This window comes from Alexandromys fortis, unplaced genomic scaffold, assembly GCF_014885135.2.
Source record: "Alexandromys fortis isolate MF-2015 unplaced genomic scaffold, M_Fortis_MF-2015_v1.1 scaffold_35, whole genome shotgun sequence".
NCBI lineage: Eukaryota > Metazoa > Chordata > Mammalia > Rodentia > Cricetidae > Alexandromys > Alexandromys fortis.
The window spans coordinates 3,602,954-3,624,365 of record NW_026067913.1 but is presented as its reverse complement, the minus strand read 5'-3'; the positions used below and the strand labels follow the sequence as shown (position 1 = coordinate 3,624,365).

The following is a 21,412-nucleotide window of genomic DNA, read 5'->3' as shown; positions in this document are numbered from 1 at the left end:
TCTGGTGAATGGCTTTGAACTCTTGATTCTCCTGCATTTAGCTACTAAGCTCTGGAATGCTGTGCCCCATCATGTCCAGTATGTGGTGCTGGGGTGACACCCAGCTTCATGCATACGAGACGAATGCTCTACCAACTCTGCTATATTCATAGTTCCAGAAATTTTCTTAAAGGCTGTTAATATTTAGTATGTATATACCATATGTTGTATGATGTTTTATTCTTTTAACTTTTTGAGGGACCCACCACCCAATTCCCAAATAATAACACATGGATCTTATTCTGCGTTATGAATGCCTGGCCTTAGCTTGGCTTGTTTCTTGCCAGCTGTTCTTGACCTACATTAACCCGTCTACCTCTTCCCTCTAGACTTTTACCTAACTTCTGTATATCTTACTTTTCTTCTTACTCCGTGGCTTGCTGTGTGGCTGGCCCTGATGGCCTTCTCTCATTGCTGCTTGTTCTCCCTCCTCCCAGATTTCTCCTTCCATTTATCCTCTCTGCCTGGCAGCCCCGCCTATCCTCGCTCCTGCCTCACTATTCACCATTCATCTCTTTATTAGACCATCAGTGTTTTAGACAGGCACAGTAACACAGCTTCACAGAGTTAAACAAATGCAGCATAAACAAAAGTCACACACCTGAAAATACTGTTTCCCAACCACCATATTCTCCTTCTGTCTCCATTCCCGCATACTTGTTATTTCCCCTTCTTGGCTATTGTGAGAATGTAGTGAACCTGGCAGTGATCACTCCAGGGTCCTTCATTTCAGTTCTTTTGGATAAATATTATCCCAGCAGCAGGGGAGTTACTGCAAAGGACTTCCGGAGACCGTCCATAGACGATGCCAGCAGGATGTCAGCGAAGCATCCAGAGTGACTAGTCAATTGCCCTTTTTACATGAACCTACACACAGAAGGGCTGTATCATATCATACCTGGGGGAATACCAAGATGTTCCATCTATTATATCCACAATGGTATAGAGTACGGAGTTTCTTTTTTTTTTTTTTTTTCCCCGAGACAGGGTTTCTCTGTGGCTTTGGAGCCTGTCCTGGAACTAGCTCTTGTGGACCAGGCTGGTCTGGAACTCAGAGATACGCCTGCCTCTGCCTCCTAAGTGCTGGGGTTAAAGGCATGCACCACCACCGCCGGCAAAAAAAAAAAAAAAATGTAGTCCATACTGGCCTCGAACTTGTGATCCTCCTGCCTCTGCCTCCTTCAGCAAATCCTACCGGCATGCACCACCACAACCAGTGAGTCTACTTTTGAACAATCACTGGAGTCTCAAGTATTTTATATTGATCCACAAAAGTTGATTCCTGAGTGTATTATTAGTCTAATGATCCAGTTTCACTCTTTTGCATATGGGTATTACTTTCCTAGCATTTGTAGAAGAGATGAGCTGGCTGGATTTTTTTGTCAACTTGATATCAAGCACTAAGTTATGGGATCAACCTAAGTTTCACCAACAGAACAGATAGGAAAATTGATACACACACACACATAAAAACTAAAATGAAATATTTTTAAAGGGATAATGTGAGCAGGAGTAAGTATAAAAATTCCAACATACCTAATATTCTCTAGTGCTACAGTTACCAAGCTAATCTACATTTCACTTCGATTAATCGGTGGAGGGCTCAAAGACTGAAATCTATTAAAGTAAAATTAAGTCTTCAAACAATTTAGACAGTAACATATGTATTTATATATACATATAAACATACAATGTATAAATGAAATCCTTATATAGGCATACAAATTCTCGACAGAAATAAATTATAAACAATACAATAAAAATTAAGCTTAATTTAGCATAGTGGTTTCTTTTTTTAAATAACTAAAACACATTTAGACTTTAACAAATTTTGGTCATCTGAATAGAAACTATTCTGATTGGTACATACTTTTCTATACAGCAATTCAACACACCCTGAGTTTCACTTCTCAATCTATGGTTAAATACATATAACACTACGAAATAAAGAGGTTTAAAATAAAGAGCTGTACACCTTGGTGTTGAGTTCACTGACATTAGTCAAACAGTTCAGCTAGTTTACGTCATGGTGAAAGGACCTTATTGATAGCCTTCGATTGGTGAGGTAAGCCCTCTGCTCCAGCACAGACCGCCAACAGTGAGCAGAGATCAGCACTTGCAATACTTTGCACAGGAGCAGCCTCTCTCGTGTTTCACTGCACTCTACAGCTTCTGTATCATCACCTGGAATTTGCCTGAAGAACAGAACAGAAAAAAGCATATTCATTGCCATTCAGGAAGTAGTTTCACTCAAAGAACTTGCTGTGTCAAAGGTCTTTTCGTACTCCTTAAGGTAGCCAAAAAAGTCTATCCCCTTGGGCGGTTGTTTTTCCTTCCCCCCCCCCGGGCCCCCCCCCCCCCCCCCCCCGGTGTGTATGTGTGTGTGTGTGTGTTTTCTGAGACAAGGAAGTCTCATTATGTAGCCCTGGCTTCGAGTTCACCATGTAGACCAGACCAGGCAAGCTTCGAACTCACATATACTGTCTGCCTCTGCTTCCTCAATGCTAGGGTTATAGGCGTGAGTCACCATGCCTAGCAATTCTGAGTATTTCATTACTCATTTGTCAGTTGATAGAAAAGAAATCCAGCTGGGCAGTGGTGGCACACGCCTTTAATCCCAATACTTGGGGGACAGAGACAGGAGGATATCTGTGAGTTCGAGGCAGCCTGGTACACAGAGAGAGTTCCAGGATAGGTCCCAAAGTTACACAAAGAAACCCTGTCCTAGGGGGGAAAAAAAGGAAAAAGAAAAAGGAAAAGAAATATATTGAAACTCAATTAAATTTTGTTCTTGGTTAGTCCTTGAGTGAAAAGATATTACATATTACCAAAATAAATGTGAAATAAATGATACTAAAATGAAAGTTTCAGAATTTTTAGTTTCTTCTACATTTAAAAGAAACAGACCTGGAAAAAAATGATGTAAAACATATGTAAGATGAACAAACTTACAGGCAGGCATTGAAGATACTTCAGCTGTTACAATACTTTTTATTCCCAAGTTTGACAAGCCACCTCTGATTAAGCCACATGTAAATGCTAGATACTAAAAGGAGGAAAACATACAAAAAATATTAAGGATTTACTAAAACAATAAGGTATCGGTAAATAGGGAATTAATTTAAGCTGTGGCGTCAATACATTACTGCTGTATTTAAACAGGAGAATGAGAGAAGGGGAGGACAAGGAAGTGAGAGCAAGAGGAAAAGGCAGAGGGAATCAAGAACGAAGCTGTGAAGCTGGCCTTTAGCCCAGAAGCAGGCTGATCTCTGAGTTCAAGGCCACAGAACCTCTAACTAGAAAGAAAGAAACAGTACAGACATTGTAAAAAGGCAGTTGGAGAAAGCTAATTGTACTAAAGCACATGGGCAAATGACTAAGCTTAACCAACCTGGGGCTGCAGAACAAGGCTCTGAATCTACTGTAACCACAGAACAGCAACAGGTTAAGTTTAGGTCAAGAAACAAGAGCGTTGGCCTGTGAGTGTTCTCCATGCTGTGCACAGGGATCTAACTAGACGCTCAACGCAGCTAGTCACTTTAGCCTCTTTAATTTCTATCTTCTCGGCCTTCCTATCAATACTGCTGACTAAGCAAAGATCTCTGTGCTTCTTCTTCCTTTTTCCTCTGAGAGCTTCCATCTCCCCAATACTGGGATTACAAGCATGTGCTACCGCATCCAGCTTCCTACAACCAAACATCTCATCTTGTTTAAGACTTAAAGCATAGCTATGAAGCTTGTCTGTAATCCTAGAACTCAAGCGGCTCAGGCAGGTGGATCACTACAAGTTGGAGACTAGCCTGGGCTTTGTAATAGGAGCTCTTAACTCAGCAGACATCAATTCAGTACCCCAGCAAGAAAAATCTTTAACTTATTCTTCACACCTGAAGAAAGTAAGATGCCCCACAGTTAAGTGGAAACTAAAAATAGTAAAATGTGAATAAAAAGAGCAATGATGTGTATGTGTGTATATGTATGTATGTATATTAACCATAAAAATGCTTGAAGCCTAACTTCATATGGTTCTAGCTCTGTGATTTCTACATCATAACTACACTGTATTTGCAATCTATTTCAGATATAGGAGGGAAATTTTTATAAACAAAAAAGAGGGCACTATAATCCTTGTGACGTGAAGGCAGAAGGAGGATATTAGGAGAAGACTTAGGAGGTCAGCACAAAGAAAGCAGACAAGGGGAGGGCGGTAGGCAAGGAGAGCCAATAAGAACAAAGCATACATGAAAGAAGAATCATGAAATCTTTGTATGATTTATCTTTGTATGATAATTTGTAAAATTTAATATAAAATTGAAGAATGGGGGCTGGAGAGATGGCTCAGTGGTTAAGAGCACTGGCTGCTCTTCCAGAGGTCCTGAGTTCAATTCCCAGCAACCACATGGTGGCTCACAACCATCTGTAATGAGATCTTGCACCCTCCTCTGGTAGGCGGGCGTACATGGAGGCAGAATGTTGTATACATAATAAATAAATAAATCTTAAAAAAAAAAAGAAAACTGAAGAATGAACAAATATTTACAGATAAGTAGCAAATTATACTTGCTTAGACACTTTAATTATCACACAGGAACGCTCACATTAAAATTTGTTATTCTGTCAGGCACAGTGACATAGGCCTTTAATACCAGCTGGCCCCAAACTGCTTACCACTGCCTTCCAAGTGATAGGAGAAAGGCATGAGCTGCTGCCACCGCCACTGACAAACAGTTTACTAAAAGGCATTCTTAACGTTCAGGTTAAGAAAAAATAGGGCCGGGCGGTGGTGGCTCACGCCTTTAATCCCAGCACTCGGGAGGCAGAGGCAGGCGGATCTCTGTGAGTTCTGCGAGACCAGCCTGGTCTACAGAGCTAGTTCCAGGACAGGCTCCAAAACCACAGAGAAACCCTGTCTCGAAAAACAAAACAAAAAAAAAAAAAAAAAAAATAGGTGGCTGGAGAGTTGGCTCAATGGTTAAGACCACTTGTTATTCTTGCAAGGACAGGAATTCAATCCCCTGCACCCACATGGAAGCTCACCATCTCCTCAGGCATCAGGCACCAAAATGGTGCACAATATATAAGCAGGCAAAACACTCATACATGCGAAATAAGAAAATAAAAAGTCTAGAAAGAAAAAAAAAGATCTACTTTAAGAAAAAAAGGATTACTTAAGAACATGAGCATGGGCTCCTCAATGAGCTGCTGAAATTACTGTTTACTTTCAATCAGTTGTGATTGGCTTTGTAATTTTTCCTGTTATTCTAAATGTATTTGTTTTATTACAAAACAAAACTTTATTAATACCTTTGATGCATGTTCTAAATACTGTTTTCCCGCAGAGAGCTGAGTAAGCAGTCGAAATTTGTTGTCCTGAAGCACATATATGCCCTGTTTAACAATCAAAAAGCAATATCAGAAGTCAATCTAGTGTTCAATCCTTAAAAATCACCTTACCCTAGGCGGGTGTAGTTTCCCATGGCTATGACTCCATCACAAAGTCAGCAGCCTGACCATAGAGTGAATAAATAAATAGATAAAATAGATAAGACAGGTGGATAAATAAGACACACACAGATATAGATGGATAGATAGATAGATAGATAGATAGATAGATAGATAGATAGATAGACAGACAGACAGACAGACAGACAGACGAATGGATCAATGAATAAATAAAAATACAAACCAACCACTGCACACCCAAACAAGTTCTTTTATAAGATTCACTCCTTAAAATTGCTGTGTGAGTAGTCGATCTTGGCACATACCATTAATCCCAGCACTTGGGAGGCAGAGCCAGGTGGATCTCTATGAGTACAGGGCCAGATTAGTCTACAAAGGGAGTTCCAGGACAGCCAGGGCTGTTACACAGAGAACCCTGCCTTGAAAAGTTAAAAAACAAACAAAAAAAAATTTGTGTGTGTATCTGTGTGTGAAAATGTGCACATCAGTGTAGCTGCTCACTGAGGTAAGAAAAGACATCAGATCTTCCAGAGCTGGAATTACAGGCTATGAGTGCCTGACAGTGATCCTGGGAACTGAACTCGGGTCCTCTGTTAGAACAGCACAAGCTCTTAACTGAGCCATCTCTCTAGTCAAACCAAAGCAGGCTATTTAAGAGTTAAATATGAGCCGGGCGATGGTGGCGCACGCCTTTAATCCCAGCACTCGGGAGGCAGAGGCAGGTGGATCTCTGTGAGTTCGAGACCAGCCTGGTCTACAGAGCTAGTTCCAGGACAGGCTCCAAAGCCACAGAGAAGCCCTGTCTCGAAAAACCCCCAAAAAAAAAAAAAAAGGTTAAATATGGTCTACAAATTAGACTTTAGAAATTATTCTAGCACGGTGGTGGTGGTGGTGCACACCTTTAATACCAGCACTGGGGAGGCAGAGGCAGGCAGATCTCTGTGAATTTGAGGCCAGCCTGGGCTCCAAGAGCTAGTTCCAGGACAGGCTCCAGAGCCAAAAAAAAAATCAGAAATTATTCTAAAGATACTAAAGATATAAATACTATATAGTTCTGAATACTATCATATTTCTGAATAATAATGAACAATCCTACGCCAATTGCTCTGTTGTGCTACATTCTACAAATTTTGTTTTTCCCAGTTCTAACAGTTTTATTGAAAAATACGTTTTGGAAAAGAAGATCCATTTTATCATTGCTAGTCAGTGGAATGAAGAGCTGTGTCCAGGGACCCTTCACTAATGCTAAAAAGGACCTTGTTTTGTCCACCTCTATTCACAGACCCAGTCGTGGAACAAACTTGTAGTCAGCTTTAACCCACAGACTGATCTCTTTCTCACTGAGTCACTGCCATGAATGACGTTCCTGCCGACCTGAATGTAGAAAGCCCCAGGTATAAAAATACCAAAAATGGGGTGTCCCTTTGCCCACAGATAGAGACTACTTTTTGTTTTGTTGCACATACCACCATGCCCAGCTGGGCTTTTATTTTTAATTATATGTTTATAGTTATGTGTGTGTACATGCATGTGGATTCCCAAAGAAGCCAGACACAACACACTGAATCCTCCTGGAACTAAAATTTTGAGAGCTTGTGAGACATCTGTCATGGGCTCTGGGAACTAGACTCATGTCCCCTAGAAGAGCAATGAATGCTTAGTGGTTACCACTGAGTCATCTTTCCAGCCCTCATTTGCTACTTTTTTTTTGGGGGGGGGGTTTCAAGACAGGGTTTCTCTATGTCACCCTGGCTGTCCTGGAACTCATTCTGTGGACCATGCTGGCCTTGAACTCAAGAGATCCATTTGCCTCTGCCTCTTGATGCTACATTTTAAATTTTAACACAACTTATGTAATTAGAGGAAAGAAACAGTTATAGTTAATGATAACTATGGCTCTTATTTCCTTTACCCTACTAGAGAAAAAGACTTAACAATATCATTAGAAAAACATGAAGTTTATCCCTCCTCCCCCCCCCAGAAAAAAAGAGTCCTAGGTGAGTGGAGAGACAGATGACTCAGCTATTAGGATCACCTGCTACATTTGCATAGGACCCAGGTTCAGGGCCAGCAGGAACACTGAAACTGGCAGACTTCTCTAACTCCAGCTGCAAGAAATCCAGCAGCCCTTATGGCCACTGTATGCACCTGGTGCTCTTATATACATAAAAACAAATTCTCAAAGAATTTAATTTAAATAAGTAAATTAAGGGCCAACAAAGATAGCTCAGCATATAAAAGCACTTGTGCACAAGCCTCACAATCTCTTCTGGATCCTGGAAACTTCAGTAGAAGTATGCGCCACTCAAGCAGCTACATTCCCACACACATCCCACACAAGCATAGGAAAGTAAATACTTGATACAAAGGATATTCACAGTAAGTGACTTTCAGAAAATAGGTCTTCAAATCAACAAAGAAAATCAACAAAGAACAGATTTATCTAAATACCTGATGATTTGTCCTTAGATTATCAATTTGTTTCTTGAATACTGTAGTCCAAAAATCTTTACATATGAACTTCATGATGTCTAATTCATCCTTGAACCTTGCAGTATCTTTCGTAAACCTAAAAAGATCAACTTGAAGTAATACAATATATTTCTTCCAAAGGAAACAAAGGAGGAAGTTTTTTCTAAGAAGTAAATTTACTAATTTCTAAATGCCACCAGCACTAGACATTTACTAACAGTCACACAGGGACAAACCAAGCAAAGCCCATCTCATCTCTGCTATGTAATCACGGGGCTCAGGAGTCTATTCATTAGTCAGTCATACTTTCAGTCATAATCCAAATTAGCACATGAAAAAATAAAAATGACGCAAGTGAGCATGGTGGTTTGTGCTATAATCCAAGCACTCTAGAGGCTGAGGTAAGGTCTCTACAGGTCTGCGTCCCAACCTGGACTATATGAGTTCCAGGGCAGGGTGGAACACTGGGGTACAGTATGAAACTCTATCTCAACAAGAAAAAAAGGAAAGAAAAGACAGAAAGTCAGGCAGTGGTGGTGCGCACCTTTAATCCCAGCACTCAGGAGGCAGGTGCAGGCAGATCTCTGTGAATCTGAGGCCAGCCTGTTTACAGAGCAAGTTACAGGACAGCTAATGATGTGGGAGTGTCATATATCAATCTGTTGATTTCATTGGTTAAGTAATAAACACACTGCTTGGCCTCATAGGTTAAAGCATTGGGGGAGGAGTAAACAGAATAGAATTCTGGGCGGAAGAGGAAGTGAGGTCAGACTCTGCTCTGCTCCCGGACAGCATGGACGGAGGCTAGAATCTTCCCGGTAAGCGCACCTTGGGGTGCTTGCTTACACAGATGATTAGAAATGGGCTAGTCCAGGTGTGAGAATTAGCCTGTAAGGGCTAGAGTTCATGGGCCAAGCGGTTTTTAAATGAATATAGTTTGTGTGTTGTTATTTCGGGCATAAGCTAGCCAAGCGGCCGAGATGTTGGGGACGCAGCCCCGCCGCGCCTATCTCAACAAGCTAAGGTTAACACACAGAAACACTGTCTCGAAACCCCCAGCCCAAAAAGTAAGCATAACTGGAGTGCTTTATGTAAAATATAATCTATCTAAATTAAACTATTTAGATATTCAGAAAGGAATACAAAAAAGCAAAGATCACGAACATAGACTTCAAGGCATTTCTATGCCTATTCAGTTAAACAAAATTCCATTCTGTTTTTAAAAACCTACTAACCCCTAAGCAGAAAATGCAATGAGACTGTAAATAGGAATTTCAATATATTAGTCCTTTCATGGGGGGAAAAAAAATCACCTATGTAAAATAGGTTTTCCTCAATTATTAAAACAGGAAACTGGGCACAGTAGAGAATGGTTATAATCGCAGCAACTGCAGGAATAATAAGTCTGAAGACAATCTGGGTCACATAGCAGGGCCATGTCCATAAACAAAAATACTAAAGCCTGAATAACAGAGTAAAGTAGCATCAGATCTAAAGAGAATTGTTTTATCCAGTGATGGAACCCAGGGCCTCACGCTCACTAAACACATGCTCTATTTCTGATATACCAGCAGCCTCTTAAGAGCATGTTCAACTTATCATCCCCAATCAGAAAAGAATTAAAAACAAAACATCTCAAGCTTCTGTAAGGATTTGAAATTGATCTGTGTTTATAACCTACCTGGAAGAAAATTTTCAAATCCATACTGCTCACCTTTCTATCAATCCTTGTCCCACTCGAAACCCCATGTTTTCCAGCTTAGTAATACATCGTCCATTTTCCTATCAAAAGAAAAAATTGAATACTCTTAGAATTCTAAGACATCTATATTTTAAAACAATGAACTAGAAATCAGAGGCCAGGAAGATGGCTTAACAGGTAAAGGTACTTACCACCAACCCTGATGACTTAATCCATAGGACCCATGCTAAAGGGCAGAAAGAACTCTAGGAGTTCTCTGACCTCCACATGAGTCATGTGCACATGGCACAATCGGGGACATGGACATACACACAAACTAAATTTTTTAATCAATATCTTTTATTTTTTTAAAGATTTATTTATTATGCATACAGTGTTCTGCCTGCAAATATGCCTACAGAGAAAAGGACACCAGATCTTATTGCATATGGTTGTGAGCCACCATGTGGTTGCTGGGAATTGAACTCAGGACCTCTGGAAGAGCACAAAGTGCTCTTAACCCCTGAGCCATCTCTCCAGCCCAATCAGTACCTTTTCTATATACCACTTACAAAGAAAGAAATCAGGGGAGGGGCAATTCACAATTACTTTAAAGGTAGAAAAGGCTCACAATAAAAACTTTAACAACTTTCTATTTAAATGTTTTATTTTAAGCATTTTTTTCTTTTTTTATTTATTTTATCTTTATGTACTTTGGTGTTTTGAGGGTGTCAGATCTTGGAGTTACAGACAGTTGTGAGCTGCCATGTGGGTGTTGGGAATTGAACCAGGGTCCTCTGGAAGAACAACTAGTGCTCTTAACCAGTCCCTACTATAAGTATTTTGAGGGGGCCATCACGGCACACAAGCAGAAGAGGACAGTTTGTAGACATTAGTTCTCTTTCCCCATATGAATTCAACTCAGTTCCTCAGGCTTGGTGGCAGACACCTTTGTAAGTAAGCAACTCAACAGCCCTAAATTTGACTTACATGTAGTGTGTGTACGCGTGTGCGCGCCATACTCACATACTTGCTCCTTCCACCGTTGTACTCAATTTGTCCTGACTCCCACATGTGCATTGTGAGTATGGCACACACGCGCGCACAGACACACACACACACACTGACACACTTGAATGAAGTTACATCATTTTAGGAGATAAAGCTCACCCCAGAGCCACAGGCTAAGGAAAACCTCAGTGCCAGGTGTGGGAGACCGCTCTGAGAGCTGCTGCTAAGAGGAGTCCAGGAGACTTTCCAAAACAATCCCTTGTCCTTGGCTGCCTCCCAGGACCTGAAGAAAACCCTACTGATGAAGACACAACATACTTCATGCACAGAGTTTGGATGAATTGGGCTGGAACGAATTAGAAGTACACTCCCTGAAGGCTAGCTACCACAGTATCCAAATATGATATGCAAACTGCCATCGGAGAAAGCAATCAACAGTCCTACCCAGCTGGAATGCCTAAAAACCACAGCAAATACCAGCATAGCAGAATGTCCCCGAGGGTACAACAGTGGCACTTATATCTTGAGGGTAACCAGCAACCACCTAATTGGACATAAGCCCTATTCAAGAGGAAGGAACTCATGCCTGAAACGATGATCCTAGCCTGTGAAGTCATGAACTCCAGAGGAGAACCTCCACTGCCCTTTTCCTAAGTCAGTACAATTTCTAACTGCACTCTCGATACCTACTTTATACCTAGATGTGTTTCTTCTGCAGCAGATGGAGACCATTACAGAAACACAACAGTAAGACAGAGAAGACAACTGACTGTGACCTGCCCAACGCCAACTGACACATTCACAATGCAAGCCCTATACATAAGGCTCAGGGAATATGGGGAGGGCACTGCAAGAACCAGAGGACCAGAGCGACAAAGAGACTTTGTCGTGCCTCCTGTATATGATAGGGAAGCTGCACTCGTAAACTCTCAATAACAGTCACCTAAACAAGACCTACGCAGTAACAATACCAGCTGACATGCCAACAGATGGGAGACCTCACAGGCCCCGCCCCTAAATGAGGAGCTATGAGCAATTAGGGACTGCAGAACTAGGGAGAATCAGTCTTCTTGAGGGAGGAGTCCCTTACAGATTGTCCGATCCCAAGTGGTCAGCCCTGAACATTACACACAATACTACAGCCCTAAACAACACTAAAGGAACTCAGTAGGGTGTGTGTGTGTGTGTGTGTGTGTGTGTGTGTGAATAATAATTAAGAATAGGTCATGTTTGAAAGTGGGGGGACATGGGATAAGTTGGAAGAGAAAAAAGTGGAAATGGTGTAAAAACAGTACTAATGCACCAAATCTCAAAAAAAAAATTAATTACAAAAACAAAGATGATGAAAAGAAGGAAAAAAAAGGCAGTAGATGAAATACCTCTCGTGTTCATGGATTAGAACATATACTGTGGAAGTCGGCACCCAGTCCCTATCAAAATTCTAGTAACCAGACAAATGAAACCTAAAAACTGTATCAGATTCACATAAACCAAAGCAATCCTGGGTGGAAAGAGTAATGCTAGAGACATCACAATATCCGATTTTCTATTACACTCCAGTTCTACAGTATTGAGTACAATACAGCATGATATTGGCACAAAAACAGACACAGAGACCAATCCCAGAAACAAACTCACACAGCCACAGCTGATTCTTCATAAAAATAGCAAAAACATACATTAGTGAACAAAGCTGGGGATGCAGCTAAATGACAGAACACTTTCCCATAAGATCCTGGTACAATAAGATCCTGGTACAATCCCTAACATCTCGGGTGTGTGCAGGGGGCGGGGTGAAATCCCTGAAAAAACTGGATGTTCAAGGTAAAAGAATGAAAATAGATCTCCAGCTCTGCACAAAAATAAATTCAAATGGATCAGAGACCTTAATATAAAAATCTGAAATTCGCCGGGTGGGGGAAGGAAGGCAGAGGCAGATGGATCTCTGTGAGTCTGAAGCCAGCCTGGTCTACAGAGTAAGTTCCTGGACTGGCTCCAAAGCCACAGAGAAACCCTTATCTCAAAAATAAACAAACAACTGACATACAAGATCATATGCAATAAAGGGTTTCTACATAACAGTCAGCAAAGTGAAGAGACAGCCTATAGAATGATGGAATGGAAAAACATCTCTGCTAAGTATACATCAGCCATGGGATAGCTATCTACATTCCATAAAGACCTCAAAAAAAAAAAAAAAGTCCCAAGGGGAGAACCTACTACTATGACTCTGCTAAATGGATACAGTACTGAAGCAACGCCTAGCAATTCATCTTTATACCACAGTTAATGCATCTCTCAACCTCATCAGGGACCTTGTCTGCAGTCAATGGTGATTAACAAAGGCCCACCCCAGTCCCCAGGAGCAGACTACCGACTGCAGAGTGCTCATCCCCACACAGGACATCCATGTCATCTACCCTCTTCTCAAGACTCAAGATCATCAGAAGAGAGGGAGAAATCCTGTAAGAAAAGCCACATCTAACCTCTCCCCAGAGCAGACTCTGCACCTCCTTCCCAAGGGCCTACCCTAGTAAATGGACAGAGCTAGAAAAGACCACATTGTGTGAAGTAACCCAAAAAGACAAACATCACAAATTCCCTCTCATTTGAAGTTCCTAGCTCAAAATTTTTAAGATATGGTGTGAAGATCTCACCCTTCATTAAGGAAATCTCTTTTTGCAACAGAGACCACTACAGAAAACCACAACTATTCAAAATGCAGTGGTAGAGTCCAATCCCTGCTGATACATCTACAACACAACCCCTGCACCTGAGGCTCAGGGAACGTTGCCAAAGATGCAGAAAGATTGTAAGAGCCTGAGGAATAGGAAGTTCGCTGTGAGACTGTCTTCTAGAAATGTCAGAAGCTACACCAATGGAGTCTAACTGACACATCACAATATCTTTCTCTTAAGACCTAGAAGTACCCCTAAACCTAAAACAGCAGGGGGCTAAGACTTAGCCATTAGGAGCTCTTCCAGAGGACCTGGGTTCAATTCCCAGCACGTACGGCAGCTCACAACCATCTGTAACTGAAGCTCTAGGAGATCTCCCTCTTCTAGCCACCTTAGATACAATGCATATATATGTATCTGTGTATATACATACAAACAAAATATCCAGACACATCTTTTTTAAGTTTTTAAATTAAAAAAAAAGGAAAAAATAAGTCATTGAGATGGCTTAGTAGGTAAAGGTGCTTGCTAGCAAGAGTGGAGACCTAAGCTGATCCCTGGAACCCACTGAATGAAGAGCTGACTGTACCGAGTTCTCCTCTCAGAGGCGTACAGTGTCACAGCCTCCAGGAGCAAAATTAGTACACAGACAACACCCATACACACAAAATAAAATAAAAATAAGAATGTTAAAAAGATTTTTTGTTTAAAAATATACTTTTGTAACAAAAACAATCTCACAGCAACAGTGTCACCTGACAATAACATATGGGCCACCAAAACAGTTCGCCTGTGTCTCAGACTGTGCTCACAACCACTGCCACCTTCTCAACTTCTGGATTCCTCGGCCATCTCTAGCTGGAAACATTTTGTAGCATGATCCGACTCTGTTGTTTCTTAACTTTGAGAATGTCTTCCGCACCATCTAATGGAGGTCCATGTACTCATCAAAGGCGAACTATTTGCAAGTGTCTGAAAATGAGGATAATGGACCACTGTCTGCCATAGCATAAGTCACAGAGGCCACTGGAGCAGAAAAGTCTCCTCAGAAAGTAACTTTATCTAGAGAAGCTAAATAAGAAGGTGAACCCAAAAAAAAACATATAGGCAACCTCCTGGATATTAACCTTCATCAGGCGATGAAAGGAGACAGAGACCCACATTGGAGCACCGGACTGAAATCCCAAGGTCCAAATGAGGAGCAGAAAGAGAGAAAGCACAAGCAAGGAACTCAGGACTGCGAGGGGTGCACCCACACACTGAGACAATGAGGATGTTCTATCGGGAACTCATCAAGGCCAGCTGGCCTGGGTCTGAAAAAGCATGGGATAAAACCGGACTCGCTGAACATAGCGGACAATGAGGACTGCTGAGATGTCAAGAACAATGGCAATGGGTTTTGATCCTACTACACATACTGGCTTTGTGGGAGCCTAGGCAGTTTGGATGCTCACCTTACTAGACCTGGATGGAGGTAGGTGGTCCTTGGATTTCCCACAGGGCAGGGAACCCTGATTGCTCTTTGGGCTGACAAGGGAGGGGGCTTGATTGGGGGAGGGTGAGGGAAATGGGAGGCGGTGGCGGGGAGGAGGCAGAAATCTTTAACCAAAGCTTAGAGTCCACCTCCCTACCTCTTAAGCCTCCTCTCTGTTCTCTTATCTGTTTTAGTTCAGACCTCGATCATCCCCTGCCCTGACTCCTGCAATAATACATCTCCTCACTACAAAGATCTTTCTCTAGTCCACACACTGAGCTATCTTCAGAACAAGCAAATGGACCACTCCATTCCCTAACTTTAAGTCCCCCACTGAGAAACATCTGGAAGACAGAGGCAGGCAGATCTCTGTGAGTTTGAAACCAGCCGGGTCTACAAATAGCAAGTTCCAGGCCAGCCAAAGATATACAGTAAGACCTTGTCTCAAAAACAAAGTCCTCACTCTTTCCTAACTCTGTGACTGTAACCAGGATGCTTTCCTTCCCTGGCCTTCACCCTCTTTATCAGCAGCATTAAAGAAGGGGCTCCTGCCAGGTGTGTCAGCACATGCCTTTAATACCAGCGCTAGGGGGGCAGAGTTAAGAGGATCTCTGCGAGTTCCGGTCCAGCCTGATCAACATATCGAGTTCCAGCCAAACCAGGAATAAAGGGTTTAAAAAAAAAAAAAAAAAAAGGCCTGCTGACCTGACCATAACTTCACACTGTCTCATTTCTAAAATTCGATAATATTCTGTGATTGTATGCCTAATTGCGACCCAATACTTTAATCATTAAATTCCAGTCCCACTAGATGGTTCCTAAAAGAATCATGAGGAAATAAGAACTTCCACATCCGATGTAAGGATGGGACCAAACTCCTAAAACCAGCTCTGATAAAAATAAACACCAAATATTTTAAGTAACTAATTTAAGTGTATTCATAATTATTGCTAAAAATCTTGCACGGTTTCCTATGCTTTAACTCCAAGCTTCATCACGGTTCGGCCCTGGAATTGTGTGAAGTGGTATTCTGAGTCAAGAAATGAAAGAGCCTCTCAGGGATGGCGGTTGTGGGCCTCTCCAAGTGCTGGGAGCGCCAGGATTTTTAAGCAGATATGCCAAAATCAGCTGCTCTCCAGCGAATCCTCATAGGGCCAATTATAAAAAAAAAAATCAAAAAAACATACTGTACCCCAAACTGAAGACACAAGACAGAAAGGGATGCGAGACTAACTTGGAGCAGACAGCCGAGACACAGATTATATGTTGTGGGATGCCTCGAGGTGGACCAGTTCGGTCTAACCTAATGGGAGTCTGCGGCCGCGGGACCGGAGAAGAACGGAAGAGTCCCGCAGGACCTCGGAGTGCATCCCGCAGGATCCCGGGTGCGTCTCGCAGGATCCCGGGATGCGTCCCGCAGGGCCCCGGGGTGCATCCTGCAGGTCCCCAGGGTGCATCCCGCAAGATCCCGGGGTGCGTCCCGCAGAATCCCAGAGTACGTAGCAGCACTCACCACTTCCCCCTGCTCGGCGGACTTGTACACTCCGGACACCATCTCGTTATGGAGAAGCAAAAACAACGCCTCGTCCGCCATTTCCCGCCGATGCCTCCAGGGCCGAGTCGGCTCCAATTTAGTGCGGGACTCACGGTTCCCGTTAGCCCGCCCTGGTGGCCTGCGCCGGACCCCTTGAGCAGCGGCCTAACCCCGCTGCCAAGGCCGCGGAAGGCCGCCGTGGACCGACCGCGCCCCTCCCCAGGGCCGCCGCCACTGGGCCCCGAGACGCTGTGACAGCTCCACACCCCGCCAAGACTAGGGCGCCGGGAGCGGGGCGTGAGCAATTTCCGGTCTGGGGGTGAGCGACTTCCGGTGTTCTGCCGGGCTCTGGGAGGGAGGTGATAAAGGAGTTGCTACCGACTAGCCCAGGTTCTCACCAGGACAAGGCAGAGTCGAGGTGCCCTTGGGCTGGAGGGTAAAACCCAAGGGGTCTGCCTTGGAAGTGGGGCGTAGTGATTCATGCATGTAATCCCACCCAGCACGCTGAGGCAGGAGGATTGCCTTGAGTTTAAGACCAGCAAAAATTACAAAATGAGACCTCTGTCAAAAAAAAAATAGGGAGCTGGAGAGATGGCTCAGTGTTTAAGAGCATTGCCTGCTCTTTCAAAGGTCCTGAGTTCAACTCCCAGTAACCACACGGTGGCTCACAACCATCTGTAATGAGATCTGGTGCCCTCTTNATCCTGCCAGGTCAAACTCTGACTCTTTCAGGCAGGCAGTCTGACTACGAAGCATCTGAGTGTGGTCTGTGAGCAGAATGCTGCAGCTTGCTTGCTGGCAGGGACCTTAAAATGCCATAGAGTTATGACAATAAATGTGGTTACAGCCGGTACCTCTGCCATGAGGCTAAAATTTCAGAAAGCTAAGAATGGGCTGGAACCATACCGAGCCATGTGGCTAACATATACTAGAATAATGGACTATATAAGTTATAAGAGCTAATATGAAGCCTGAACCAATCAGTTTATAACCTATGTGGACCTGTGTGTGATTTTCTTTGGGACTTGCCGGCTGTGGGGTACCAGGCGGGATGAAAACCCCAACAAGCCGGCCCTCATACTACATTATAGCTTCCAGTTTGGTGTTTTTATGGGATGTCTGAGTTTACAAAAGAGTGGGATTCTACATATATACTTGTTTCTTATGCTCTTTCTTGGGCTCTTTCCCTTCTATTTCTCTGTTTTGTCCTATTCAAATGTGTTAGTTTTGCTCTCTTATTATATTATTTTTGCCTTACTCCTTAGAAGCCTGTTTGTTTCCTAATGAGAGACAGAAAAGAATAAATCTGAATGTGGGGAAAAGTGGAGAAGAACTGGGAGGAGTAGAGGAAGGGGGAACTGTAATCAGGATATATTTATTATATGAGGGAAAATCTACATTCAATAAAAGAGGAAAAAGGAAACAACAAAGCTTGCAGCTGTTTAGCTGCCCGATGGCTGATGGATGACATTCTCCTTATATCCTAAGTGGGCACTTGGGTGGCAACAAATGCCTGGTGTAGTTTAATATGCTGTAGAATTTTAAGACAAATTAGGAAGGTCTTTTAATTACAATATGCACATGTAAGCCTTATGCTTTTTAGTTTATACTACTTTAAATGAATATTCATGAGTTGGGACACCTCATTTAAGACATTGAGATGAATTAACATGGACCTACCTTGCTTCCATCTCAATGACAGAAAACATTTAAACATAACTCAGAAACACAGAAGTGAGTTGTAATCGAATAAGATACATAGGTCTCCAACCAGTTCTCTACAAATCTTGAAAATACTTGCAATTAAACTAATAGAAGCTGCTCTTACATTGATATGATAGTTTCTACACTGCCAATGCTGACTCTTATCTGGGTTCCTGTCACACTACAGCAGCCTAAACCTAGGGTCATTATCTGACTTTAGGTTTTAGACTCTAAACCAGTTGTTCCCAGTCTTTTTAATACTGTCACCTTTAACACAGTTTCTGATGCTACTACATAACTGTAATTTTGCTACTGTTATGAGTCGTAATGTGATATATCTATATGCAACCCCCAGAAGGGTCATGACCCATAGGTTGAGAATCACTGCCTAAAGTGATCTTTGACTTGCAGTTTTGCCCTGTTTTCTTTGAAAGGCCCTATCATAAACTCATAAATTCCAAGTAACATACAAATACCTCAAGATAACTGAACTGGTTTGGATACTGATGAAGATGACTGACAGACACAAACAGACCCTGAACTTTGTTCCACTTATTACTTTGTTTGTAATAAGTTCCACCTTTTATTTTAGTCATATGGAACTTATAATGTCAGCACATCCTTTTAGTTCTATCTACAGGAATTTTAAAAAAGTGTTTTACTCTTTGAAATTTATATTTCCTATCATATTTAAAAACATAAATTGCCAATTGCCATTGGCAATAGTGATATAAGAAATATTTGTACTAATATTATCATATAAATATTAAATGTCATAGTTTGTAGCCTAACTTTCAAAATAATTAGCTGTTTATTTAAAGGCACACATTTAAATAATGGAATCCATGCACATCTTTAAAAAGCCAAGTGGATCCCCCTACTCAACTTGTATTAAAAAACTTAACTATATAAATACAACTACTAGAGAATTGGTTAAAAATTTTTGGAGATAGCTAAAAATAATACAACTTAATTATATAAATTAGAAACTGTCTGAAAGTCGCTCAGTCATGAATATTTATAATGAAACGACTGATATGTCAGCTGTATACCATTTGTCACATTATGAGCTAAAATAACATATGTGTTTGTTTAATAAACCCAACTGATTGCTAAATATTTCTTCCATGTGTGACTTAAAGTATGCTTTTATCTTAGTAAATGCCACAAATCCAGCATACCAGAATCTGGTCAACCATAGACTTACTTACAAGGAATACATCCTGTATTGTATAAGAGAATGAAAAATGCACCTTTCTAATTTGTGCTCAGGACCTGAATTCAAAGGATTCAAAGCTTACTACACAATGTAGAAGCCTCAGCCTCAAGTCCAAGGGTGGGTAAAAGAAAAATCCTAGTGCAGGAAACCATTTGGAGAAACTATTCCCAAATTCCCAAATGATTGTATATAAATGTTTATTTTCATTTTAAAAGGGTTGGTTATAAACTATAATGGTCATGGAAAAGTTTTAAAATAAATAAATAAATAAATACATTGCAGAAAATCTGTTTGGGAAGGCGGTGGTAGCTCACATGCCTTTAATCCCAGCACTCGGGAGGCAGAGGCAGGAGGATCTCTTTGAGTTGGAGATCTACGTTGTCTACAGAACGAGTTCTACGATAGGGTCCAAAGCTAAACAGAGAAAACCCTGTCTCCAGAAACAAAACAAACAAAAATGTTTCTGCTATCTCGGTGTTAATTATAAAACGTGGGCCGGAGGGATGGCTAGGTGGTTAAGAGAATTTAAACTCGCTTCTCAGCACCCACATTAAGTGCCTCTCGACTGCCTGTAAGTCCAGCTACAGGGGAGGATCTGATTCCTTTGGTCATTGTGGCCACGTGCACTTAGGAGCACATGTGGATACACAACACTGCAAAAGGGGCAAGAGGAATAATATCTGTCATCTGTAGCTCTATGGTTTGTGACCCATTTGAGCATCTTGAGATGTAAGACCCTGTCTCATAAACGGAAAGAATGAATGAATTGGGGGTACGGGAAGAGTGTCTCTGCATAGCTCAAGCTGACTTCAACCTTTGGGCTTCTCCAGTCTCACAAGTGCTGCTGGTGAAAGTTTGCATTAGCACGCCTGCTTCTAAATGCTGCTCAGACTGCAAATATCAGATTACAAAAACAAAAAAAAAAAAAAAAACCTGAAAGCCATCTTGACTGCAAAGATTTTGGGAGTTGGATTCAAGGGACAAGTAGAGCTCCCTCCAATGCAAATTCCTGACGTTCCCAAAGGACATTTTTCCTGCAATCTTTCTAGACAAAGTTCTTCAGAAACTTGGAATCATTGTTATTTAGAACAACTGCATAGGTTTGTTCTGTTTTCCTAAAAAGTTCCTTCTAGCATTTAGATTGATTTATGTCATTCATCGTGTGAATCAAACATAAAAGTTCCACCTGAAGGCCACACGGGGGTGATTTGAGCCTGTAATCACGGAGGTTCAGAGACTTTCAGCACAACGGGGACAGATGCGAGGCATGGCTACATTCTCTCCAGCAGCAGCCTGGAGGATTTTCATGATCTCTCTCTCTCTCTTTTTTTTTTTTGTTTTGTTTTGTTTTGTTTTTCGAGACAGGGTTTCTCTGTGGCTTTGGATCCTGTCCTGGAACTAGCTCTGTAGAGCATGCTGGTCTCTAACTCACAGAGATCCGCCTGCCTCTGCCTCCTGAGTGCTGGGATTAAAGACCTGTGCCACCATCGCCCAGCCTTTTTCTTTTTCTTTCTTTTTTTTTTTTGTTTTTTTTTTTGTTTTTTGTTTTTTGTTTTTTAGAGACAGGGTTTTCTCTGTGGCTTTGGATCCTGTCCTGGAACTAGCTCTTGTAGACCAGGCTGGCCACAAACTCATAGAAATCTGCCTGCCTCTGCCTCCCAAGTGCTGGGATTAATTTAAAGGCGTGCGCCACCACAGCCCAGCAATGATCTCTTTTTTAAAAGATTTTTTTTTATTCGAGACAGGGTTTCTCTGTAGCTTTGCAGCCAGTCCTGGAACTCACTCTGTAGACCAGGTTGGCCTTGAACTCACAGAGATCCATCTGTCTCTGCCTCTCGAATCCTGGGATTAAAGGTGTGTGCCACCCAGCAAAATTTATTATTAATTTTTTATGTGCATGGGCATTTTGCCTACATGTATGTTTATGGTACCATTTGCACGCCTGGGGCCCTTGAAACCCAGAACAGGGCATCAGACACCCTAGTACTGGAGCTTCAGATGGTTGTGAGTTGCCATTTGGGTGCCAGGAATCAAATGCCAATCCTCTGGAAGAACAATCAGTATTCTTAATCACTGAGCCATCTCTCCAGTCGCATAAATTTATTTTATTCCTAATTGTGTGTATGTGTATCGGGTGTGG

The 21,412-nt window shown here is 42.0% G+C and overlaps 1 protein-coding gene across 1 annotated transcript; it reads right to left on the bottom strand.

Annotated features, from left to right (window-relative positions):
- Nucleotides 1-1,018: 1,018 nt before the first annotated feature.
- Trappc6b (trafficking protein particle complex subunit 6B) lies at nt 1,019-16,651 on the bottom strand. The gene is made up of 6 exons (XM_050138796.1): nt 16,329-16,651; nt 9,686-9,753; nt 7,951-8,068; nt 5,341-5,424; nt 2,992-3,085; nt 1,019-2,234 (listed from the first exon to the last, which is right to left on the bottom strand). The coding sequence occupies exons 1-6, from the start codon at nt 16,407-16,409 to the stop codon at nt 2,203-2,205; spliced, it is 477 nt and encodes a 158-aa protein (XP_049994753.1). The 5' UTR covers nt 16,410-16,651; the 3' UTR covers nt 1,019-2,202.
- Nucleotides 16,652-21,412: the final 4,761 nt, after the last annotated feature.

Bases quoted from the DNA above. Each gene is read 5' to 3' on its own strand.
- Trappc6b (XM_050138796.1), bottom strand. From the start codon at position 16,409: ATGGCGGACGAGGCGTTGTTTTTGCTTCTCCATAACGAGATGGTGTCC. The intron at 8,069-9,685 runs GTGAGCAGTATG...TGATCTTTTTAG, and splicing joins GGACAAGGATTGATAGAAAG to GTTTACGAAAGATACTGCAA. The intron at 5,425-7,950 runs GTATTTAGATAA...ATTGTTAAACAG, and splicing joins ATCTAAGGACAAATCATCAG to GGCATATATGTGCTTCAGGA.